Source organism: Salvelinus namaycush, chromosome 37 (genome assembly GCF_016432855.1).
Source record: "Salvelinus namaycush isolate Seneca chromosome 37, SaNama_1.0, whole genome shotgun sequence".
Classification (NCBI taxonomy): Eukaryota; Metazoa; Chordata; class Actinopteri; order Salmoniformes; family Salmonidae; genus Salvelinus; species Salvelinus namaycush.
The window spans coordinates 3,908,850-3,935,349 of record NC_052343.1 but is presented as its reverse complement, the minus strand read 5'-3'; the positions used below and the strand labels follow the sequence as shown (position 1 = coordinate 3,935,349).

The 26,500-nt window shown below is 44.4% G+C and overlaps 1 protein-coding gene across 2 annotated transcripts in view; it reads left to right on the top strand.

Annotated features, from left to right (window-relative positions):
• The window catches only part of LOC120031117 (ubiquitin carboxyl-terminal hydrolase 45-like), a 41,143-nt gene that overhangs the window by 4,147 nt on the left and 10,496 nt on the right, over positions 1-26,500 (top strand). For both annotated transcript variants that reach the window (XR_005473706.1, XM_038976699.1), the window contains exons 6-8: positions 20,666-20,817; positions 22,250-22,345; positions 22,848-22,978. Coding sequence is in view for 1 of the 2 variants with exons in the window: in XM_038976699.1 (XP_038832627.1) it covers positions 20,666-20,817; positions 22,250-22,345; positions 22,848-22,978 (379 nt within the window). In the remaining variant the exon portion in view is untranslated. The remainder of the gene's footprint in view (positions 1-20,665; positions 20,818-22,249; positions 22,346-22,847; positions 22,979-26,500) is intronic.

Genomic DNA, 26,500 nt, shown 5'->3' with positions numbered 1-26,500 from the left:
GCTCTCAAAAAGTATCAAAAGAAAGGTGGATAATGAAAATGCAAGTTTCCGGGAAGAGTGTAAGGAGAGATGCGTTCATCTTACTGTATTTTCCCAATGCCAAGCCAGTGTGTCTTATTTGCAATGAAATAATTCAATCTCAGACGTCATTCTAAATCTAAGCATGGACCTTTCAAAGTGGCCTTCCTGCCCCAGACAGAGGCCAGACGCAGAAACATTGAAGCCTACACACACGGCTTTTTTGGCGGACATATTTTGTCACTTAAACAGGTTAAATCTGTAGTTACAAGGAAGAGGGAAAACTGTCGTGTACATGGTGGAAAAACTTGAGGCCTTTACTCAGAAATTTGAGTTGTTCGATTTGGACTTGTCATCTGGAAGGCTACTGCACTTCAGCACACTGAAGAAACGACAGGCAGTGGGACCAGGCCGCAGCATTGTCACAGAGGTGGTGGAAGATTTCATCAAGCAGCTGAGGGACAACTTCTCCACCAGATTTGAAGACTACAGCGTGCCCGAAGATATTCCATTTGTACGTGATCCTCTCACAGTCCGCCCAGGTGGTGAATTCTCCTCCCTTACTAAGAAAACGATACCCTCGCTGGATGAGGCTGCAATTCAAACTGAGCTGAATGAATTCCAGACATCGAGCCAAATCAGGGATGCGCTCAGGAACGCCGAGTCCTTGTGTGCGTTTTGGGTGGCATGCTCAGAGGAATACAGCACAATAAAGATACTTGCATTTTATGTGCTAACAATGTTTGGATCGGCTTACACCTGTGATAGTCCTCATTTTCTTCTATGTACGCAGTATAATCTCACGCAATATAGACTCACGACAGGAACCGGCTTTCACATAAGTCAATTGAGGTCAAAATCACATCCATCTCACCCGACAGCCACAAGATCGTATCTGAGGGAAATGCAACTTTTCCCGATTTGAGTAAGTAACTTAGTGACCTATATGACTGTATTTAGAAAATTCTAACATTATCGTGAGTGCTTATCCAGGGATATTTAGGTCTCTAGCTGACAGTATTTTCTGTTTATTCTGTCGTTACTGGAACAGGCTATCCCGATACAGACATTCAGACACACATTGCCTTTTTTTTTCAAAAAATTGTTTTATTTAAGCAACAACAAAAAATGATTGTGAAAGATGCTGTTAAGTCTCACAGTTTAAGCCGACCTCAGCCAGTAAAGTTATTTTACATAGGCATGGGCTCGGAAGAAATAGACTCCAATTAAGCCCTCTTGTTGTTTGTAAATTCAAATTAAAATGAAGATTATTGTTGATTTGAATTACTCGACTGGTGTAGTTTTTCTCCATATGTTGCTGTGCAACACTTGCATAACAAGTTAGCTATATTATCAGCACCAGGTGCTGTTCACCTCCTATTGGTTGCACAGCGGTTGTTTCTGCTTTACGTTTCAGCAGCACAACATAATGTTCCCGCAGCCTGCTTTATTAGTTGACTGTCTCCTGCATTCTCTCTCCTCATGAATTAGGTTAAAATGTAACTTTTGCATTATTTAGATAGGGTAACTTCCTTCTTGGGACATTGCATTTGGGAGTTTTTGCATCTCAGGTCTGAGATTTTAAAATAATGTATATCATTTTTTATGGAAGAAAATATTCTGAATTAATTTGGGGGGTCGGTTGGGGAACCCTGGTTTTGACCGTTTGGAATTTAAGCTCGGACCAATGAATACGAAATGATTGCTGTCCTTTATAAAATGACCCTGTTCATGTTAAAAATGACCAAATACACTGACACTTTAAAGCAAAACAATTTCTTATGATGAAACTGAACAAAAATAAAATCTGAATAATTGAAAACCCCAAGCAGCAGTTGGATCTGAGTTGCTGCTTCCACTCCTATAGGCTACACAACTCCGGGTAGTACACAATTGTCTGCAGTGCATTTGGTAACAGTGACCCAACAATTTACATTGGTTGTTACTCAACTAATACAGCACAGTGTGCACAGTTGTTATCTGACAGTCACATGCACTTACATGCGTAATAGTTTGATAGGCTACAGAACTGAAGGAGGGGACGCAACAGTTCAGTCGCAACAAATAAATACTTTTTGGAATTAACAATATGAGTAAAAAAACATCCATTAGCGAAGGCGATTCTTAACATTTGAATCGGTTTTCTGACCGATGCATGCTTCATTTGGATCGGTTTGTGCTGCAACAGATGCACTCATATCTTACGCATCAGTGCCCGGGTTCAAATGTTTATTGGTGAGTTGTTACATCCCTATTGTTAACCATCATTTTCCGTATCAGTCAATAATCCTCTGAGAATGTTGCATGTAATAACAGGTATTACTGTGCAAATATGTAAACTAATCATTTGCCGTAGTTTGCTTCAGGTTCAAGAATGTTCGAAGCTTTGTTACAGCATATTTCTGCATTAAAAGACGCACTGAGGTGTGTGTTTAAGTTGACGAAAGCTGTGATGACCTCCCCATTCATGTTGATCAGGGCCACAGTATGGCTTAACTGCTGACATCACTGAAATGAAAAGCTGCCGTTTGGAGGCCACACAGGTGACCAACTGAAAACTCGTAAAGATAAGATGGTTCGTTGTACAGCTTTTTCTCCTATTGAAGTGAGATGTAATAAGCAATTTGGTAAATGCTTTTGTGAACGGGCTTGTACAGGATTAATTTCCTTGGAATTTTCAAGTAAACATTTCTGTATTCTGTCTTTCCTGCACTCGCCATGACAGTTTCATGATTCTGCCCCTTCACAAAAGTGGTTTTGTAGCCTAGCCATGCGTTTCCAAAACTGTACAGACCAAGCCAATTCCACCTTACCCCAGCCAGCTGAGCCACCCTCAACCAGGCCACCACATTCTCCTCGACCCCCGCCTCCACCTCCAGCTCTGCTGCTCTTCCTCCCGCCTGCCCCGTGTTCATGCCCAAGCTTAGGCTGGTCCACCACAGTCAGTCAGGCAGGCTGTAGTGTTGCGGGAGTGACGCTCCAGTTCCCCGCCTCTGCCGCATGGCCGCACTCATTAGTGGCATTAGGCGCTTGAGTGACGCTCCCCGGCTGGGTTCCCTGAAGAACGAGAGCAGCTGTGTGGGGTCCGGCCACTGAGCTGAGCCCCCCCCCCCACACAGTCCCCTCAGCTCACTGTGCCCCCTGTCCCACGCTGCATGTCTCAGCACCTCTGGGAAGGGCCTGTGGGGCATGCTTGTGGGAGCCAGGGTCCAACAACGAGTCCGAAGCGCTGGAGATCAACAGCTGCAGCGCATTCCCAGGGACTAACACTCTCAATGACTGGACACACACACACACACACATTCCTTCAATTGACAAGCATTTCACTATACCCGCAATAACATCTGCTAAACACGTGTATGTGACAAATCCATTTTGATTTGATTTGAATTGTATAGATTGTGTGAATAGGTACATCATGTTTTTGTTGTTGTTGGTATATGAGTTTGTGTTGGGCTTTTTCTCTTCCTGTGTCTTAGAAATCACAGAATGGTGCTGTAGCCTCCAGTATTATTCCCCCAGCTTCAAGGGCACTGCGGTTTGAACATACCACTATCCAATTAGATTCTCCATTCCTCCTCTCACTCCAGCCTTGACAAAGCGTACAGGACTACACAGAACTGAAATTCCATCTTGTTCCCTCATAAATGACTTTCACTGTGGTTGTGATGGCAGAGTTTGCCATTCCTTTTCATGAAACATGGTCTGCTCTCTAGATAACTTCCTGTCACCCATCCACTCACTCAGTGGAATAGACAACGCTTGCACGAGGCACAGTTATATATCGATGTCCCTGATCCTTTGTTTTCTGATCAGTCCCTTTGAGTCTGGGGGTGGCAGGGGTCCAGTGTTGAGGGGTCACAGAGTGTGAACACTGCTGGGCACCAACAGCCAACATCCCTTCCCCTTTAACTCTACATTACCTGTCACCTTGCTTCCCACCTGATTGTTTCACACCGGCTGGCTAAACAGGGACAGAAAACGGGCAGCCATTGTTGCAGCGAAAATGGACTGCTGCTGTCAGATGGGGAGCTGGTGAATTGCATTTCTGCTTGAAGGCCAGGTTTTTAGGCAAAGTCTGTTGTTGCGTTCTCTTTTTACCATAGACCCCAGGCACAAAAGAGCCCCAGCAAGAATTTTTCTGAATCCATAATAGTTTTGTACAACAACAGCTCAGGGAAGAAAGAAAATCTATTAACCGTACTCTCTCACCAACAAGGCCTTCAGCTCAAGTACCAGAGTCCCACTAAAAGGAGACTTGACCTCAGGGAGCTAGTCTTCGGCTTGTAACACAGCTGGGGTGTCTTTGTGGAGGAAATTAAAATGTTTCCTTTGAATAGGCATCGGAGCTTGGCGCTCGCTGCGTTTTGCCCATTCTTTTCTGGTATTGATTTTCATCCATCCAAGTGAGTAATTTTCCCCCCTCTTTGATATTAGTGTACTTGCAGTAGCAAGGACACGCACAGAATTGTATGGAATCTTTACTTATTAATTTTATATTTTTCTTCCACCTCTCCTACTCATATAGCAAAACCAATGGCTATACGTTTAATAGATGTGCTTTTTGAGCTGATACTTTTTAATTACATTTTTTAAGACCAGCACACAATCTCATAACGTCTCTGACCACAATATTTCAGTATTTAATGGTCAATAGAATTTTTAGAAGTATAAGAACCATAGCTCGATTTCTAAAGTTGATGACACAGAAATGTGGATTCTTCAAAACTAAATGAGAGAACCCATGTCAACTTTGTTAAAGGGGCAGTGCAGTCAACATGATTTTCATGTTTTCTTGATATTTCCCCACTATGAGGTTTAAATAACTCTGAAATTGTACAAATTATGATATTTTACTAGTGTAAGAGCTTTTTGTATTTGCATTTAAGCATGTTTAGGTGGGATGGAGTTTTTGGCTCACCGCATGACATCACAATCTGATTGTATTATTCTGACCAATATCCAGTCACTGTTTATTTGCATAGTGTATCCTCCTACTTTGAAGGGGTAAGCGGGGTAGGTCCTATCTGCCAATCAGGGCTGTGTATGTAGAAATATTGACATTTGTATCAACACAACCACATGACCAGATTGAGCATTTCGATGGCAAAAGGAGGCTCAAGGAAATAAATTAAAAATATATATTTTGAGTTATTTTAATGAAGTAAACACCCACTGATGATTTCAAAATAAAATTAAAATGACTGCATAGGGGCTTTAATATGGCTGCTCCCACCTCAATCTTGCCATTCATACAAAATGCATTGGTTATTCTACTATTGTTTCAGCGAGAACTTTACCTTTCTAGTTGCTGGTGTTATGTATTTTTTGTATTTGGAAAGATGCTAGCCACAGTGGAAGAGAATGCTGTACCTGGTGAAAGCCAACGTTTTTTTCTTTTCTCTCTCTCTCTCGACAAATAAACACGTTTGTGCTATAGAAATATTTCCCTCCTAAAAGAGACGATAAATACCATCTTGTGCAATGCATTCCATTTATACAATGGCGCTAGACACTCTTTTTGACATTTTGGTTTTATGTGTTCAGCCTTTTTCATCTAGGACCTTGCTACCATGAGAAAACAATATATTTATTGTGTCCATTTTAAATGGCATCTCTCAAAGGATACAACTCAACTCTTACCATGTGACATGTTGGATAAACCTCTAACCCTGTCGTGTTACAGTTGGCTAGATTTTCTGTTTTTGGGGGCCCTGGTCAGCCCATAAGACCCTTGTTTAAATCCATGGTTCCTGTTCTACATGTGATATAGTGTTGGTCTACAGTCAGTCTGTGGGTAATATCCATAAGAAAAAAGCTTTTACCCTGGTGGTCCCTTTATTAAGCTAATCAAGGGTGCTTCTGTAGTTTTCCCCACCACTGCACACGAATGTAGGCAAGCAATGTGGCCAGCAACTGCTTGGAAAGTGTGTGTATTTGCGTGTGTGTTTGCGAGCTCATGGCAGTGGGCTCTTTTGGCCTCAGATGGCAAGAAAGCAGGCTTTTCATGCCCTGCAGTCGCAACAAATTAATAAGACATTTGGTGTTGCCCAGCCTTCCCCTTGACTGCCTGTTCTCTGCTGCATGACGAGAGCTGTCCTTGGCTCTCCACTACGGTCCCATTCTAAATGGTGAAATTAATCAAACAAGCCTCTTGATAAATGCTCTCTTACAAGTATCTGCTTCAATGTTTTAATGTGATGACACCGCTTCATAGGCTTTTAAGGAAGTATGTCAAACGAGAGGTCAAGTAGCATTTAGCTTGTCTTTTGATACGTTTTGGATATCCATTTTAGCTTTAGCCTAGCCCTATGCTGTGGCTGGTGTATTCAAGTTTTCAACCATAGTTACAATACTCTGCTCTAGAACAATAGCGACTGTAGTGATTTATTTTATATTTATATGTCAACATCCCAAATATGTTTCATTCACAGCATCAATCTAGTGAGTCTTGTGAATTCAATTTATAATTAAAAAAATTGTTTGTGGTGGTACATTTGATCATATGAATAACCTCTATCGTCTTGTCAGATTTGCAAATGTTTTTTGTGAACAATTGTTTTTATTAGATCACAAAGGCAATACAATAAAAATAATAAAAAAATATTTGCCTCCTTTTTAACCCAGCCCTCCCAATCCCTAACAATGCATACTATAAAAAAATGTAACTCCCAACATAAAAATGTCCTGAAAATAAGCCAACCATTTCCTTATATGAAGGTCATGTGGTGGCAACCGGTGCTGGACACGTTTTTTGGCACCAGTCAGCTAAGCCGTGCGCTGTTTGTCATTCAGCTGCATACCTGATCTGTCATTAACAGAGAGATTGATTCAAGGGGTACAGTTTTATCAATCGTGTCAGAGAGAATACTGTCCTCCGGAACTCGTCAGAACAATCCCATATCATATGTTTATATGTGTCAAGTTTATTGAGGGAACATAGGTCACAGTTTGGGCTTGGAGACTGTTTCGCATGAAATCTTACAAGTGGTGTCAAGTATGACCTATGAGCTTCAAATGAATTAACTGATGGTGTGGGTTCTTTTTGAGTGAAATATATTCTCCCAGACATTCTCCCAATCAATAGCCTCATCATCAATAGTCATATCCTTTTGTCCACGCTTTTAACAATTGAAAGATCTTTCCGCTTGAGTAATTGAAGATGAGAGTAAATGACTGACACAACCTCGGTGAATTGTTTTACATTCCCATCCAATCACAGGGTGCCTTCCCAAACGCGTACCCCATGGGGTCCCATAGGTGCTCACCCTAGTCTAAGATGAAGAAAGAGCGATGACCCCGGCAAACTGAAAACTAAGGAGACCCTCTGAGTTAAATGCATGTATTTCCTCTCGATTATTGACCCATTTTGCAGACCAGACTTTTGACTCAAATGCTTTAGTACCTGAAGTAACAGCCTGGTTATGCCACAGAGGGGTATGGAGATGCCTCTTCCAGTTACACCTATTCACTTCTCAACCCACCCCAAATTATATTTAGTATTAGAGATAATGTGACCATAGTATAACATGCATTTCTTAATAGTTATGCCAGAAAATAACCCGTATTGTAATCTAATAGGAAAAAACGAGTTCCAGCGTAACTGGAAAAACTGGTGGTAAATATTAACATTTTCTAATGCAAGTGTCCAAAGATCCGGTTTGAGGTACCGGATCTTTGGATGTTTTCCATTCCAAAGGTATTTACGTACAAGTTTATCAATCCTATCAACCTTAACCAATAACCTAGTGGTGGAAAGAGTGGAATCGTCATTGCTTAGGAAGTTAATACGTGGCAACACTCATCTTTATGGAAGCAACCGTTGTTTGTAAGGAAGCAGGCAACTTCTCCCAAATGTTTAGATCTCGTTCAACCTCTTTGTAAATGTTCTCATAATTCAACTTCGCCAAACCATGCCAGAGATGTTTTGTATATTAAAGATGCACTATGCGGAAATCGGCATTTCTTGGTTGCTAAAATTCTAATAGTTCACCTAATTTCAGTTTGTGACAAAAACAAGCAAGTATTGTGTAGAGGTGTGTATTTCACTGTGAAATATATTTTCCATAAACAAACATTTTTTTTTCAGCTGTTTGAAGGTGGTGTACAAAACCGAAAGTAAAAGACGCAAAAACGAAACGTAAGAACGGCAAGCATAGAAATAGCGCACATAGAACATATATCTATAACACACATTTCTATGTGAATTTGGTCAGGTCGCCCAAAAAGTTACATATTGCAGCTTTAATGCCCAAATAAGTGGACTGGGTTTTAACAGGATTTATTGAGTGAAGTGAAACTTTATTGGCTGCTTCATTGAGCAACATTTAATGTTGACTTATATCCTGACAGCAATCTTCAAATGTGGATAATAAAGATGAGACTGAATTCTCAATATCTATCATATCTAAGAGGATATCATACGTGTTTAGAGATATGAGAGGATAATTTAATCGCTATAGGAGACGCAATTACCTTCTGCCACAAATGCGGCTCTAGAGAGAGAATGAATGTCGGGGATAAGCCATCCCCTTGTCTACATCCACGAAAAATAGGAAATGGACTTGATCGTATGTCATTTGTAGACACCATGGCAAAAAGTTTAGCATACGATCCATGACCCGTATTGATAAAATGCTTTCCCAAACCAAATTTCCTTAAGACCGCCCACAATACTGCCATTTGAGCCTGTCAGAAGCCTTTTCGGCATCTAGTGACAGCACTGTGTGTCCAACTGTTGTGTTTCATGTATTCCGTGCATTCAATTATGCACTTTTGAATTATTGCGATTGTAGCAAGTGTCCACAAATTCAGATATAAATGAAACCTCAGTCTCAATATGAATGCAACATTCAGGCTTGCCTGCTTTCTGGTCCAATTCCTTTCAAGTTTTTGGAGATAAATTGTTAGTTTTTTCATAAAGAAAACGAACAATAGCCGTTTTTCTTTCTCACTTGTGTGAAAAAGAGCTTTGAGTCAAGGAGGGAGTCAGCAGGAGGGGGGCAGGCAGGCATCGTGATCGTTTAGTCTGCCCAGGGGACAAGCTCCACAGTGTCACTGCTGCCCATATTCGGTGGCTGAGCAAGGAGGGCCAGGTGGTGGTGCAGAGCGCGGCACAGTCAAGCGTGGACGCAGCGCATGCTGACATTTGCCTTCCCGACTGCTGCAGGGGGAGGAAAAATCTGCTTTTCCATATGCTTCTGCTCGTTGCCCCCCCCCCCCCCCCCCCCCCTCGCACACTCTTCCCGGGTCCCGGGCAGATGGCTCCCTGAACATTGTTTACCTTGAGTGGCGGTCGTAGATGAAGTGTGTCCATAAGCATTCCCTTTCCGCCCAGTTTTCCCCCCCTCTCCTTAGCCAAGGAGCCGGTCGGAATGCTCACACACACACACTCGCACACTTGTATAAACAGGTACATTCTCACAAAGCTACATACCCATCTCGTCACATTTTCCCCATCGCATACAGATTCCAGAAAAACCGTATCGTATTTCTCTGACTCGTTCTCTCATTCTACCAGGAACTACCCTGTCCACACTTGTTTGCAATGTGTTGTGAAGTGTGGACATATGGGCCCCTCCCTGATGGCTGTTTAGTTCTAGACAGACAGGCCTCCAGATGTTTCCAGTGTGGCGGCTGGAGGGACAGATGCTTTTGGCTAGACTGGGGGGGACCATCACTCCATTCAATGGTCCCTAGGCGGAACCCCGCCCCGCTCGGTCACAGAGACCATCACAGTGCCAGGCAAAGAACATCCGTCGGCCATAAATCCGAGTAATTATCATCAATATTTGATGTTTGACATTCTCAGTCGATGTTTTAGCAGGGTCACTAACTGATTCTGTGGCGGTAGAGTATATCTAGCAGGGAGGATTGGGGGGAGACCGTCCACATCCTCAGCCTGCCATAGTTACACACTTGTCCTGATCTCTGTTGTGGGTTTACAAACTGGGTCATACTCAATGGTAGTGAGTATTGATATTTGACTCATTTGTAAAATACAGTATTCATTTGTAAAATACATTTATACTTGGTAGCGGTAGCTAGCGCTAGTCGGCTGTACCTGCGCCAAAAGATTTCATCCTATAGCTTGTTCTCCATCTTTTTCAAGTGACCCAACATGTTTTCAGTACTTACGCTGAGTGTGCGTTAAAAGTGTTCAGGTTCCACTCTGCTATGTGTCTGAACGTCAGACGGCCAGGTCACGCGTGTCAAGGTCCTTCTTCCCTCAGTTTGGCAGAACCCAGTGGTGGACTGACTGCTCATTGAATACAGCTTTTTATCTTGTACTGAGCCTAAAATACCTTTTTACAAAGGACTGATTTCTTCAGGGAGCATGTGCAAGTCCTATGTGTTTGTTTTTAGCAGGGAAAGGGTGGGCAGGAGGGTCGATTGTTTTCACAACGATAACCTTGGGTTAAGGGTCATGTCGTCCATGTCTCGCTCACCTTGCCCTTGTAATGCTGGGTCAGAGCCAGAAGCGGACTGGCCTCATTGGCTTGGGGAGTAGGGCAGCAGCAAGTGGTCCACTGCTAACTGAGCCGTCTGTCTGTCTGGTCGGGGTGAAGTCCTCAAGGTAGCTTAACCTCCTCTAACCATGCACATGCTGGTTTGGTTTACTTATGGTACATGCAGCTATGGCAATCTCTGTTTGATACCATTTATATGATGAAATCGGTACTGTAGGTACTGCAGGTAGCCCCATATCCTGTCACCCAAATATTAACAATGTCACATAGTTATAGTCATAAAGATGTCACAAACTGACATTGAACACCTAAGATGATCACATTTCTCATGTCTTCCCATTAGAAAATCACAAATGAACAGAGAGAGACAGGCAGTGAAGCAAAATGGCAATCAGGTAGATAGCACGGCACCCATCTTTTCCCATCTCTGATAGTCTTGTAACACTGATTAAGGTACTCATGAGAAGTTTGTGTTAAATCACGGTTAAGCAGCTTGCTGTCTCCCGGAGCATGAAAAAAATGGATAAATTGTGTAAATGGTGTGAGTTATGGTTTAGGGGAGGGGCAGGGGCAGGAAGGAAAACAGGCACAGAGGGTGCTTTCTTTCATCTCGTCAGCCTTGGGTCCTCTCACTTGTTTTGTTCATTAATGCCTAATGTGACGGAACACCACTTGTCTCTCCCTTCACAAATGACACTGATGACAACGGAATAGGAAATGATGGGCTGCTGGAAGAATTGTTAATTGTTTATTGCTTGTAATGTTTGCACTAGGTCCTAGCATGTAAAATCAGCAAAAAAAGAAACTTCCCTTTTTCGGGACCCTGTCTTTCAAAGATAATTTGTAAAAATCCAAATAACTTCACAGATCTTCATTGTAAAGGGTTTAAACACGGTTTCCCATGCTTGTTCAATGAACCGGGGCGGCAGGTAGCCTAGTGGTTAGAGCGTTGGACTAGTAACCGAAAGGTTGCAAGATCGAAACCCCGAGCTGACAAGGTAAAAAATATATTTCGTTCTGCACCTGAACAAGGCAGTTAACCCACTGTTCCTAGGCCGTCATTGAAAATAAGAATTTTGTTCTTAACTGACTTGCCTAGTTAAATAAAGGTTAAAAAACATAAGCAATTAATGAACATGCACCTGTGGAACGGTCGTTAAGACACTAACAGCTTACAGACGGTAGGCAATTAAGGTTGGTCAGTTATGAAAACTTAGGACACTAAAGGGGCCTTTCTACGGACTCTGAAAAACACCAAAAGAAAGATGCCCAGGGTCCCTGCTCATCTGCGTGAACGTGCCTTAGGCATGCTGCAAGGAGGCATGAGGACTGCAGATGTGGCCAGAGCAATAAATTGCAATGTCCGTACTGTGAGACGCCTAAGACAGCGCTACAGGGAGACAGGACGGACAGCTGATCGTCCTTGCAGTGTCAGACCACGTGTAACAACACCTGCACAGGATCGGTACATCCGAACATCACACCTGCGGGACAGGTATAGGATGGCAACAGCAACTGAGTTACACCAGGAACGCACAATCTCTCCATCAGTGCTCAGACTGTCCGCAATAGGCTGAGAGAGGCTGGACTGAGGGCTTATAGGCCTATTGTAAGGCAGGTCCTCACCAGACATCTCCGGCAACAGCGTCACCTATGAGCAAAACCCACCGTTGCTGGACCAGACAGGACTAGCAAAAAGTGCTCTTCACTGACGAGTCGCGGTTTTGTCTCACCAGAGGTGATGGTCAGATTTGCGTTTATCGTCAAAGGAATGAATGTTACACGGTGACTGTGCTCTGGAGCTGGATCGATTTGGAGGTGGAGGGTCCATCATGGTCTGGGGCGGTGTGTCACAGCATCATTGGACTGAGCTTGTTGTCATTGTAGGCAATCTCAGCTCTGTGCGTTACAGGGAAGACATCCTCCTCCCTCATGTGGTACCCTTCCTGCAGGCTCATCCTGACATGACCCTCCAGCATGACAATGCCACCAGCCATACTGCTCGTTCTGTGCGTGATTTCCTGCAAGACAGGAATGTCAGTGTTCTGCCATGGCCAGTGAAGAGCCCGGATCTCAATCCCATTGAACACGTCTGGGACCTGTTGGATCGGAGGGTGAGGGCTAGGGCCATTCCCCCCAGAAATGTCCGGGAACTTGCAGGTGCCTTGGTGGATGGGTGGGGTAACATCTCACAGCAAGAATTGGCAAATCTGGTGCAGTCTATGAGGAGGAGATGCACTGCAGTACTTAATGCAGCTGGTGGCCACACCAGATACTGACTGTTACTTTTGATTTTGATTCCCGCTTTGTTCAGGGACACATTATTCCATTTCTGTTAGTCGCATGTCTGTGGAACTTGTTCAGTTATGTCTGTTGTTGAATCTTGTTATGTTCATACAAATATTTACACGTTAAGTTTGCAGAAAATAAACGCAGTTGACAGTGAGAGGACGTTTCTTTTTTTGCTGAGTAAAGAAAATAAAAATATGAACACCACTTCAAATTAGTGGATTCGGCTATTTCAGCCACACCCGTTGCTGTCAGGTGTATAAAATCAAGCACACAGCCATGCAATCTCCATAGACACACATTGGCAGTAGAATTGTCAATTTATTTATTTATTTTATATATTTTTTTATTTAACCTTTATTTAACTAGGCAGTTAGATTTGGGTATGTCATTTAGGTGAAAATTGAAAACAAAAGGGGGCTATCCCTAAGAATTAAGAACAAATTCTTATTTACAATGACGGCCAAACCTGGACGACGATGGGCAAATTGTGCACCACCCTATGGGACTCCCAATCACGGCCAGATGTGATGCAGCCTGGATTCGAACCAGGGACTACAGTGACGCCTCTTGTACTGAGATGCAGTGCCTTAGACTGCTGCGCCACTTGGGAGGCCTTACTGAAGAGCTCAGTGACTGTCAATGTGGCACCGTCATAGGATGCCACCTTTCCAACAAGTCAGTTTGTCAAATTTCTGCCCTGGTCAACTGTGAGTGCTGTTATTGTGAAGTGGAAACTTCTAGAAGAAACAACAGCTCAGCCGCGAAGTGGTAAGCCACACAAGCTGACAGAACGGGATCGCCGAGTGCAGAAGAGCACAGTTCGTAAAAATCGTCTGTCCTCGGTTACAACACTCACTACCGAGTTCCTAACTGCCTCTGAAAGCAATGTCAGTACAAGAACTGTTCATTGGGAGCTTCATGAAATGAGTTTCCATGGCCGAGCAGCCGCACACAATCCTAAAATCACCATGCGCAATGCGAAGCGTTGCCTGGAGTGGTGTAAAGTTTGCCACCATTGGATGCCAGGACAACGCTACCTGCCCGAATGCATAGTGCCAACTGTAAAGTTTGGTGGAGGGGATAATAGTCTGTGGCTGATTTTCATGATTCGGGCTAGGCCCCTTAGTTCCATTGAAGGGAAATCTAAACGCTACAGCATAAAATAACATTATAGATGATTCTGTGCATACAACTTTGAGGCAACAGTTTGGGGAAGGCCCTTTCCTGTTTCAGCATGACAATAGCCCCGTGCACAAAGCAAGGTCTATACAGAAATGGTTTGTCGAGATCGGTGTGGAAGAACTTGACTGGCTTGCACAGAGCCCTGACCTCAACTCCATCGAACACCTTTGAATTGGAATGCCGACTTCAAGCCAGGTCTAAGCCCCCAACATCAGTTTCCAAACTCACTAATGCTCTTTTGGCTGAATGGAATCAAGTCCCCGCAGCAATGTTCCAACATCTGGTGAAAAGCCTTCTCAGAAGTGTGGAGGCTGTTTTATCAGCAAAGGGTGGACCAACTCCATATTGATCCCCATGATTTTGGAATGAGATGCTCTACGAGCAGGTATCCACATACTTTTGGTCATGTAGTGTATCTTCTGTGTGTGTGTTTTGTGTTTGATTTCAGCAAGACAACCATGTGTATTTAATGATGTCAGATGTGTCAAGAAGAAGTATCTTATCACTCGTTCGCCTCTTAGGCCCCGATTTGCCCTGTGTTTCAACTATTTCTAAGCATTACATCCCCTTCATTTTGTAGATAAGAACTGAGTAGAGAGATGTACTTAGTTTGTCTCAGCCAGCCACACCCCATGGTTTGAGTGTTAGACTAGTGCACCGAGCTGTCAGTCTCCTGAGTACTCCCCAACTATAATCCCTCTGTGCTTGTCCCTGCTGGCCTGCTCTGCACTGACGACTGCCTCCCTCTTGCTGAGTTGGGACGGTCATGGAGGAGTAACAGCTGGCCCAGAGAGCCATCTCTCCCTAAAACAGCGGAAACTTCTCCAGCTGTCATCTGCTCTCTCCCATATGACCCGGCTCTTTTTCCAGCTGCCGCCCTGGCCTGCCGCACGTTAACCCACTTCCACCGCAGGAGACCATGCTCGCAGTTTGCTCTGGTGTGTGTGTCTGTGTGCTGCTGGGACCGGGACTGGCCCCCCACGAAGAAGGCCACCCCAGCACATAATGGGTTGAATGCCACCCCTGGCACCCTGAACAAGCTATTAGGCTCTGGTCCCACAGGAGATTGAGATACACTTTAGGTGTTGATTTTTCTCTGGCGACCTCGGAGAACTTGGCTCGTACGTGACTCGTACGTAGCTCATGCAGTTTAAAGTTTCAAAATGCCTTTGCTGCACCAAGCTACATTGATACGGACTAACTCTTGCAAGGTGACAACATGCAAAAAAAAGTAACACATTTTCACTGCACTCGACATACTAAATGAAGAGTAAGCGCATCTTAGCGGAAACCTTTGTCAGTGCATATACAGTGTATTCGAAAGTATTCAGACCCATTGACTTTTTCCACATTTTGTTACGTTACAGCCTTATTCTAAAATTAAAATAAATAAAATCCCTCATAAAAAAACACAGTCATGAGGTAGAAGGAATTGTCCGTAGAGCTCCAAGACAGGATTGTGTCAAGGCACAGATCTGGGGAAGGGTACCAAGAACACAGTGGCCTCCATCATTCTTAAATGGAAGAAGTTTGGAACCACCAAGACTCTTCCTAGAGCTGGCCCCACCCCCCAAACTGAGCAAATGGGGGGGGGGGGGGGAGCCTCGATCAGGGAGTTGACCAAGAAGTCGATGGTCACTCTGACAGAGTGGGCAGTCGGAAGCCACTCCTCAGTAAAAGGCACATGACAGCCTTTTACAGTATTCTACCTTAATACCTTGTCCCTGTTAGATGTGTTAATATTTCTGGGGGTGGATTATCCCTGATGTCATCTGTGCGCGACGTATGCTTGTTGTTAAATGCCGGAAGCTGAACGTTAGACTTCGGTTTATTGTTTTTGTCAAGCTGACAGTGTTTCTATATACTTTTATTTTATTTTGGATCCTGTGGCTCTGTTGGGCTTAGTTGCTGTGAGCGCTGCTGCCTGTCCGGGGATCCCTCCAAATTCCACAGAGGGGGAGATACACTGAAGCCCAGCTAGCCTAGCTGGCTCGGCGGGCTCAAATGGAGGTTGCTATTGAACATGGCCAGCGCTGCAGGAGCTGTGTTTACTTTGCTTTGTTCCGGGACAATGTTGACAGCGCCGACTTTCAATGTAGCAACTGTTTGCTTGCGGAGGACTACAGGGGCGAAGCGGCTACTCTTAGCAAGCAAGTAGCAAACCTTACACAAGCTACTGGGGAATCCACGCCCGCCTACATTTTCCTTTTCTTCCACCCCAGTAGCTGGACGCCGCTCTGGTCTGGTGGAAGTTTCACCGCCGTGTCGGCTCTCCACAGTCGACTGGCCGGTGCTCAGCAGGGTTCCATCCCCGAAGGCGTCTCCCCCTTTCCTGGAGAACGGAGCTGTTCTCGGCCCAACTCGCCGTGGAAGTCGAAGACGGTGTCCTCTGGCAACGGGGGTCTCCTTGGAGATGGAACTGACACAGACCAGAAACAGCTTTGCTGCCCTGGATCCAGAGGTTCCAGTGCCTTCTTCCTTGTGGGCTTCCCATTCAAGATCGGATCCAGAGGTACCTGCGTCTTCGTCCTGTGTTCTGTCTCCCTCTCCTGTGGCTTCTACCTCGGGTTCAGATCCTCGGAGCTCCCAGCCTCACCAGACCGTGAGGCTGCCTGAGAGACCGGCCCATTCAACATCACCAGCTGTCATCATCGGCAGCTCTATGGTGAGAAACATCTCGGTTCCCAAGGCAAAAACCCTGTGCTACCCAGGAGTACGAGTACAGGACATCACAAGGCTGCTTCCGACTGTTCTACCACAGATGCCGGTCCATGAAGTCAATAACTTGCTTGTAACAGATGACATTCATACTCTGACTATCTTTGTGTTGTCTCTCTTGTTGTGATGTGTGTTTTGTCCTATATTTATATTGTATTTATTTATTTTAATCCCAGGCCCCCGTCCCCACAGGAGGCCTTTTGCCTTTTGGTAGGCCGTCATTGTAAATAAGAATTTGTTCTTAACTGACTTGCCTAGTTAAATAAACATTCAATAAAAAAAAATACATCTCGTTTGAAATGACACATTGGTAGCAATACATGGTTATAACATTTACCGAAAATACAGAAATGCCAACGGGGGCGGTGTTTGCGGTCTATATAAATAACCACATTCCTGTAAAGCTTAGAGACGATCTAATGTTCGATACTGTTGAAGTAATATGGCTACAGGTTCATCTGCCTCACCTAAAGCCCATTCTAGTGGGAAGCTGCTATAGACCACCAAGTGCTAACAGTCAGTATCTGGATAATATGTGTGAAATGCTTGATAATGTATGTGATATCAACCGAGAAGTATATTTTCTGGGTGATTTTAAAAAATTGACTGGCTCTCATCAAGCTGCCCACTCAAGAAAAAAACGTCAAACTGTAACCAGTGCCTGCAACCTGGATCAGGTTGTCAGTCAACCTACCAGGGTAGTTACAAACAGTGCAGGAATTAAATCAACATGTATTGATCATCTTTACTAATGCTGCAGAAATTTGCTTTAAAGCAGTATCTAAATCCATAGGATATAGTGATCACAATATAATAGCCATATCTAGGAATACCAAAGTTCCAAAGGCTGGGCCTAATATAGTGTATAAGAGGTCATACAATAAGTTGTGTAGTGATTCATATGTTGATGATGTAAAGAATATTTTCTGCTCTGTGGTGTGTAATGAGGAGCGACCAGACGCTGCACTTGACACATTTATGAAATTGCTTATTCCAGATACTATTAAGCACGCGCCCATTAAGAAAATGACTGTAAAAACTGTTAAAACCCCTTGGATTAATGAGGAATTGAAAATTGTATGGTTGAGAGGGATGCGGCAAAAGGTATGGCAAATAAGTGTGGCAGCCCAATTGATTGGCAAACATACTGCAAATTAAGAAATCATGTGACTAAGCTAAATAAAAATAAATAAATAAACTATACTATGAAACAAAGATGAATGATAGTAAAAAGCTTTGGAGCACCTTAAATTACATTTTGGGGAAAAAAGCCAACTCGGCTCCTTCATTCATTGAATCAGATGGCTAATTTATCACAAAACCCACTGATATTGCCAACTACTTTTCATTACTTTTTCATTGGCAAGATAAACAAACTTCGGGATGACATGCCAGCAACAAACGCTGACACTACACATCCAAGTATATCTGACAAAATTATGAAAGACAAGAATTGAACTTTTGAATTCCGTAAAGTCAGTGTGGAAGAGGTGGGAAAAAGTATTGTTGTCTATCAACAATAACAAGCCACTGGGGTCTGACAATCTGGATGGAAAATTACTGAGGATAATAGCGAATGATATTGCCACTCCTATTTGCCACATCTTCAATTTAAGCCTACTAGAAAGTGTGTGCCCTCAGGCCTGGAGGGAAGCAAAAGTCATTCCGCTACCCAAGAATAGTAAAGCCCCCTTTACTGGCTCAAATAGCCAACCTATCAGTATGTTACCAACCCTTTAGTAAACTTTCAGCACGCATGCAGGGAAGTACACACAACAAGCACGGCACTTACGCAAATGACTGATGATTGGCTGAGAGAAATTGATGATAAAATGATTGTGGGGGCTGTCTTTTTAGACTCCAGTGCAGCTTTTGACATTATCGATCATAGTCTGCTGCTGGAAAAACGTATGTTATGGCTTTACTCCCCATGCTATAATGTGGATGAAGAGTTACTTGTCTAACAGAACACAGAGGGTGTTTTTTAATGGAAGCCTCTCAAACACAATCCAGGTAGAAGCAGGAATTCCCCAGGGTAGCTCTTTAGGCCCATTTTAAAAAGCAATCTTTGAGTAAGGCCAGTGTGTCTATGTATGCGGATGACTCAACACTATACATGATAGCTACTACAGCAACTGAAATGACTGAAACACTTAACAAAGCGCTGAAGTTAGTTTCGGAATGGGTAGCAAGAAATAAGTTAGTCCTAAATATATCCAAAACTAAAAGCATTGTATTTTGGACAAATCATTCAATAAACCCTAAACCTCAACTACATCCCGTAATGAATAATGTGGAAATTGAGCAAGTTGAGGTGACTAAACTGCTGGGAGTTACCCTTGATTGTAAACTGTCATGGTCAGAACATATTGATACAACAGTAACTAGGATGGGGAGAAGTCTGTCCATAATAAAGCATTGCTCTGCCTTCTTAACAACACTATCAACAAGGCAGGTCCTACAGGCCCTGGTTTTGTCACATCTGGACTACTGTTCAGTCGTATGGTCAGGTGCCACAAAGAGGGACTTGGGAAAATTGCAGTTGGCTCAGAACAGGGCAGCATGACTGGCCCTTAAAAGTACACGGAGATCTAACATTAATGATATGCATTTCAATCTCTCATGGCTCAAAGTGGAAGAGAGATTGACTTCCTCATGACTTGTTTTTGTAAGAGGTGTTGACAAGCTGAAGGTACCGAGCTGTCTGTTTTAAAATACTAGCACACAGCTCGGACACTCATACATACCCCACAAGACATGCCACCAGAGGTCTCTTCACAGTCCCCAAGTCCAGAACAGACTATGGGAGGCGCACAGTACTACATAGAGCCATGACTGCATGGAACTCTATTCCACATCAGGTAACTGATGCAAGCAGTAGAATCATATTTAAAAAGCAGGTAAGAATACAACTTAAGGAACAGCAGGGACTATGAAGTAACACAAGCACAGGCACAGACACATGCATACAAACACATGATAACATACGCACTATACACACACATACGCATGGATTTTGCGTTGTAGATATGGCCTTGGCAGAAGCTAATGGGGATCCATAATAAATACAAATATAGCACGTTTGGGGTTTGCCAAAAGGCACCTAAAGGACCATGATGAAACCAAGCTTGAACTCGTTGGCCTGCATGCCAAATGTCACGTCTGGAGGAAACCTGGCACCATGCCTACGGTGAAGAATGGTGGTGGCAGCATCATGCTGTCGGGATGTTTTTCAGCGGCAGGGACTGGGAGACTAGTCAGGATCGAGGGAAAGATGAACAGAGCAAAGTACATAGAGATCCTTGATGAAAATCTGCTCCAGAGCGCTCAGGACCTCAGACTGGGGCAAATGTTCACTTTCCAATAGGACGACGACACTAAACACACAGCCAAGACAACGCAGGAGTGGCTTCGGGCCAAGTCTCTGAATGTCCTTGAGCGGCCCAGCTAGAGCCAGGACTTTAACCCGATTTGAACATCTCTGGAGAGACCTGAAAATAGCCTGACAGAGCTTGAGAATATCTGCAGAGGAGAATGGGAGAAACTCCCCAAATACATGTGTCCCAAGCTTGTAGCGTCACACCCTAGAGGACTCGAGGCTGTAATCGCTGCCAAAGCTGCTTCGACAATGTACTGAGTAAAGGGTCTGAATACTTATGTAAATGTGATATTTGCAAAAACAAATTAAAGCCTTTTTGCTTTGTCATTATGGGGTTTGTGTGTAGATTGATGGGGGGGGGCTGTTAATCAATTTTAGAATAAGACTGTATTGTAACAATGTGGAAAAAGTCAAGGGGTCTGAATACTTTCCGAATGCACTGTACATTTCACCTGTTTAATAGTTGCATTTGAAAATGTCAAGTACTCATGAGTAATCGAATACAAACCTTGAGTTAGGCGCGAGTACTCGATTCCAGTCTCGAGTTTAAGACGACAAAAATCTTGTATATTGGAGATAAACAACTCTTCCTTTTTGTGCCTTGCAGGAACAACATTGAAAATGATCAAGCTTAGGGAGGAGCCCAGCGACTATGCAGACCAGTCCAAAGGGAAGAGTCCGGTCAACAACAGCACACTGGTCCCGGTCAAAGGCATCAACAACCTAGGAAACACCTGCTTCTTTAACGCAGTTATGCAGGTGCGGTCATTATGCGATTGGTTTGTATACCGTAAACATTGTGTCACTGGTGAGGCTGCTTATGAAATGCAACCATAGGGATAAGGTCATGTCGAAGAGAGTCTTTACCACCGGTGTAATGAAAGTCATTGCATACCTTACAGAACTATTCATAACTTGTCAGAAATATCCAGATCAACTAGCCCATGTCAGCTAACATTTTCTTGCTAGGTTTGTTAGCCCGTAGATTTTTTTTTCTAATGTTTGAGTCACTCAAATTTCACACGAATAAACATTAAACGTGGCGAAATGTATAGAATTGCAAGAAAATTAGCTTTAAAACGGCAAAATGTTCTCTGCAACCCATAACAAAATGTGTAGAATTGCTGGAAATAAGCTTTAAACCTGCAACATTTTCTCTCCCCCAACAAGAGAGGTGTCATAAACGGGGCTTGTGCCCATAGAAATAGATGTGGCGTGGGAAGCCCTGGTCTAGGGAACGGTGTACTGTAAACATGGCGGCTGGTCAAACTGCCATGTCAAGTGCGGCTCCTCCCTACAGTAAAATACCATAACATACCAGGCATCAGCAACACACATAAACAGGTTCTGCCATAATTCCATCGGTCATATTTTTTTATGTCTTTACAATACAGCTGTATAGGCAAGGACAAGTTATGCATATGTAGTACAAGGGTATTTTAAATGCATATGTGTGACTCATCTATCCACAGGGGAATAGGACTGGTATGGAACACATTCTCTATGTTGCAGTGCGTATTGGCTGTCTGTTCTTGGGGATTTGAAACTTACATTCCCTTCCCGTTTTCTGCCATTTTGTTAATCACCTTCTGAAGCTCTCTCGTGATTGAAACCAGACCGAACATTCTTTCTTTACACGTTTTTTCCCCCTGTCTCTTTCTATTCTCATTGTCTCCTTCAAAATTGCAATTTTGCTGGTGAAACAACATAATTGTCAGAGAGAAAGCTCACACTGCTGAAGTCATTGTGTCTTTTCCATAGCAACTGTCTTCATTGCCAGGATGTGACAAAACAACTGTCGCTTGAAAGGGATGAAAGAGATGCTGCAGTAATATGATGGGACAATGGTGGCTCTGGGCAATCCTTTCTGTGTTTCAGTCACAGCTCATCGTTTCTTTGGAAAGGGCTTTTTTAGCATAATGGTATTTTAGGCTAACACCTGCCAGTGTCTTAGAATTAAGAGATTTTTTTTGAATTGTAGACTTTCCAGATTTTTTTTGCATTTGCAATATTTTTCAGTTTTAATAATTTTTTGTGAAGGGATGATGAAATAAAAAGGAAGAAGTGCAGGAAGATGTTAAATCATGATTCTAACTGATAAGAAATGATTCTGTCCTGTCCATACGGGGGGAAAACGATGATGACTAAATGAATGGTAAATCGTTAATAATAGCTGATTTCTGTCCATCAGAATCTGTCCCAGACTCACATGCTGAACGACCTGATACAGGATGTGAAGGCGAAGGGACACAAGCTGAAGATCTGCCCCCCTGCCGAGTCAAACGTGGTACGTTCCACCCTCATCCGCTTGGTGTGGTCCAGTCCACCACTATAGTCTTTTACTCTACATGGCACAGGAAGTCACTTATTACTGTCAATATGGGTGGTTATTTTTATTATTAGCATACAGGCTATCGTAAATAACCCTTGAGTCATGTTGTAGCCCCCCCCCCCCCCCACGTCTCCAGTCATCTGTACATTTACATTACATTTACATTTACATTTAAGTCATTTAGCAGACGCTCTTATCCAGAGCGACTTACAAATTGGTGCATTCACCTTATGATATCCAGTGGAACAGCCACTTTACAATAGTGCATCTAAATCTTTTAAGGGGGGGGGTTAGAAGGATGACTTTATCCTATCCTTTATCCTTTATCCTATCTGTAGAATGCAGTCCAGCCCCTTCAGCCTTTCCATGGTAGTGCAACAATTTATGAAATACATGCCTTGTCTAACACTCGTATGTTTTCTCGCTCGCTCTCTCATTTCCTGGGGTTGTCCTTCAGGGGGCGTTGACGGTGACTCTGCCCAGCCCAGAGCCCCTGACCTCGGCCATGTTCCTCTTCCTACACAGCGTGAAGGAGTCTGGCAAGGGCTCTGTCAACCCCAAGATCCTTTTCAACCAGCTCTGCCAGAAGTAAGAGTCTACATTGTTCTGCATTTGTCTTTTGTTTTATTTTTTGGCCATCTCGCAGCATTGGTGTTGATGGTGCCGGAACCCAGTATAGGCTATTGTATAGCCATGGGTGTGGACTTAACCTGCTTTCTGTGCTGGTCCATGCTAAAATATATTTTATGAAAAGAACATATGAGGGCTGCCCTGTAGGGTGCCAGAGGAGGCACTGAAAGGTTGGCTAAAGCTTTCCTGATTATATTCTCTTTCATTGTGTACTAATGACAAACGTGATCACCAAGAGATATCAATAGATTTCGTTGCCATCAATTCTTCCTTACTTGAGTGATGGAATCGCCGCTGCGCAGATACATTGCCCTGTGGTTGCAGCGTTGGCGATGCATCAATGTTGGACACAGCCTCATATGCAGACAAGCTGCCCTGCTCCCAAGGATCGAGGTCAGCGTTCCCCAACTGGTCTGGCACTTCTCCATTGCCGTGGCAACAGTCAACCACACAATACAGGCAGGGGCCACAGCTTTTACCTGCACTGTTGTCAAGCTGCCATGGCGACCACTTCAGAGAAGAGGTTGTCTCAACCTCTGGACCCTACCAGCACCTGGTCCATCCAGTCGTCAGTCCACCCTGCTTCCCAGCGCTGCTCAACACTAAACCCATTAACACCAATGCACTCCACACGGAACGGACAATAGACCTCACTGCACAAAATGGCTCTGATGCACTCTACTTCCAGCTGCAATCAAAACAGCATGGCATGTCCTTGTTCTCTTTAACACGCCGCACCACCTGTGATGGGGTTTGAACCTGAGCATGGTAAACCGGGCTGAGTGGCTGGCCCAGGCAGCCCTCCCAGTTTCATGGTGAAAGCTTATGAACACGGTCCCCTTTGTACATGCTGAACGGTTGGTTAGGTCTCTCTTTAAACGTGTGGTGAATGGTTGGTTGGCTCTTGTTGTTGGAACATGCTGAACGGCTGGTTTGGCCCAGGCTGGCTGTGGTGTGTGGAGCCTGTTGGGTTAGGTAGGACCGGGCTCTGTACAGTTGGCTGTGTCTGGGTGGGATGGGGAACGTTCGGGTGGCTGGAGCGCGGAGACTGTCGGCCGGCAGGGTGCCTCTGGCGTGTCCAAATAGCCGGCCTTTCATCTGCCCAGGTGTGTGTGAGTGTGTGAGCAATGCCACCCTTCACCTGGTACCACCTCACCTCAATGCCACCCCTCACCACCTCACCTCAGTGCAGCGCACATGCACTCAGCCGGGCGTACACATAGGCACAACACGCATGCACGTGCACCAACACACATTCACCCAGTAGACCTCATTTCATGCCCTTCCTCACGCTCACATGCACATGCCTTTTATTCAAACCCTTCTTCCATGCACACATTGACTCGACACATACAAATGCACATGCTTACACACCTCATTCCATGTTTCTACGCACACCTATGACCTGCCCTCGCTCTCCCGTACTTCACAAACAAACTCTACATCTCTCTCCTCATTCTGTCTGTAACTGCATGTCAGTGGGGCAGGGTCAAGAGTCGCTCCTCTATACAGGGACATTCTCCTGATGCTGTTTATGATATTTCTCCTGCAGCGTGTTGACCTTCGGGATGGCAAAAGCCATATACACACTAGGCTGTGTGCATGTCCAATCCTCGTCTTTATTACCCGAGGTCTCGTAGCTCAGCGCCGCGTTGACGGCCCTGACCTAGGAATGTGCACCCTAGTGCTTAACAACACACAGTTTTGTTAAACTGGCTACGTGGATAGGACCCCACGGTGAGTGTTTTTCCTTGGTATTTAAGGCAGATTGAGCCTAGTGTGTTGTGTTCACCCTTGACCAGCTGAGTCACTCCCTGCCTGGCCTGCCCTTCTGGCTGCCCCGCTATACCCAAAGCCAGGCCTCCTGTGCCAGCTGGACGTGTCAGGCTCGGACCAGCGCCAGGCCCAGTGGTTTGGAGGGTCAACACCACACACTGTTTCTGGTGCCAGTGAGAGACTCAGCTTGTACCCAGACCCGCCAACTGGGCCTATGCTGCTGCGGTGGGGGATGTGTGTATGGTGCACGATAGGAAAAAGCGCTACAATTTATTCTGATGTAAATTGTCATGACTTTGGGCCTGTCATTAAAGCTTAATCGAGAGAATCTTGCGTATGCTTACACAGGAACACTTTTACCCCCCATTTTCCTTACACTAGCATTCAGTTCAAGAATTATACATACACAATACGAACACAAACACACTTGCACAAATGCACTCTGCAAACACACACACACACATACACACTGACTGACCTTCTTTCATGACTTGTAAGCTATTTCTACCGACCTGTGTGTAAGGCCAACGCATTAGGAAAATAGCAGGGTACAACAATGGGCCACATCTCTAGCAGGCAGCCACACAAAGGCACATGGCCACACAGGTCTGTACATGCACGGACGATCTCCTGCCGCTGAAGCATTGAAGAACAGGCATTCTCGCAGGGAAGGTCACATTCAGCTGGTCTCACAATGCCTGATAAATAATGTCCACAGAGCTGCAGCTGCCTATACAGGGCATTCATTCGATTTCTGATGTTACATATCACACTTTTGTCTGTCCTTGTGAGGAATAGTCTATATGTGAATGAATGAAAAGATTCAATGCACTCATACATGTAGGGAGGTGGATAAAAAGCTGCATTCAATGATGTGAGTAAGAGCGAGACGTCGCTAAGAAATAGACCTACACTTATTAAAAGGAATGTCTTTTTAGAAATGATTGCTTGTGGCGCTGTGACTCTGTGAAATGTGATTACATATGAGCCAGGGTGTTCTATAAGTCAGCTGATCAGCTGTCCGTCCTGTCTCCCTGTAGCGCTGTCTTAAGCGTCTCACAGTACGGACATTGCAATTTATTGCCCTGTCCACATTTGCAGTTCTCATGCCTCGTTTCAGCATGCCTAAGGCACGTTCACGCAGATGAGCAGGGACCCTGGGCATCTTTCTTTTGGTGTTTTTCAGAGTCTGTAGAAAGGCCTCTTAGGTGTCCTAAGTTTTCAATTAACTGTGACCTTAATTGCCTACCATCTGTAAGCTGATAGTGTCTTAACGACCGTTTCACAGGTGCATGTTCATTAATTGTTTATGGGTCATTGAACAAGCATGGGAAACAGTGTTTAAACCCTTTACAATGAAGGTCTGTCAAGTTTATTATTTGGATGTCGAGGTGGTGCGACGTGCCGTGGTTGCCTTGCGTCTGGTACTAACTCATCCGCTGTTAATTGTATTAGCACCGCAGCTGTCTGCATTGGTCAGGGCCAGATTGGGAGCAGCGCTACAGGGCCCTTCTGCCTCTCTTCCACTGGGATGAGCTTCGAGACTGCCCCGTTCCCACTGATCCCATTGGAGCTGCTCGTCTGCCTCTCACCCGTCGCTGCGCCATGCTCCTTTCCCGGAAAAAATACCCCAAGACTGCTGCGTGCCTCTGCCTGTCTTTTAATCCCGATTATCACTGTGTGTCGACCAGATACTGCACCAGT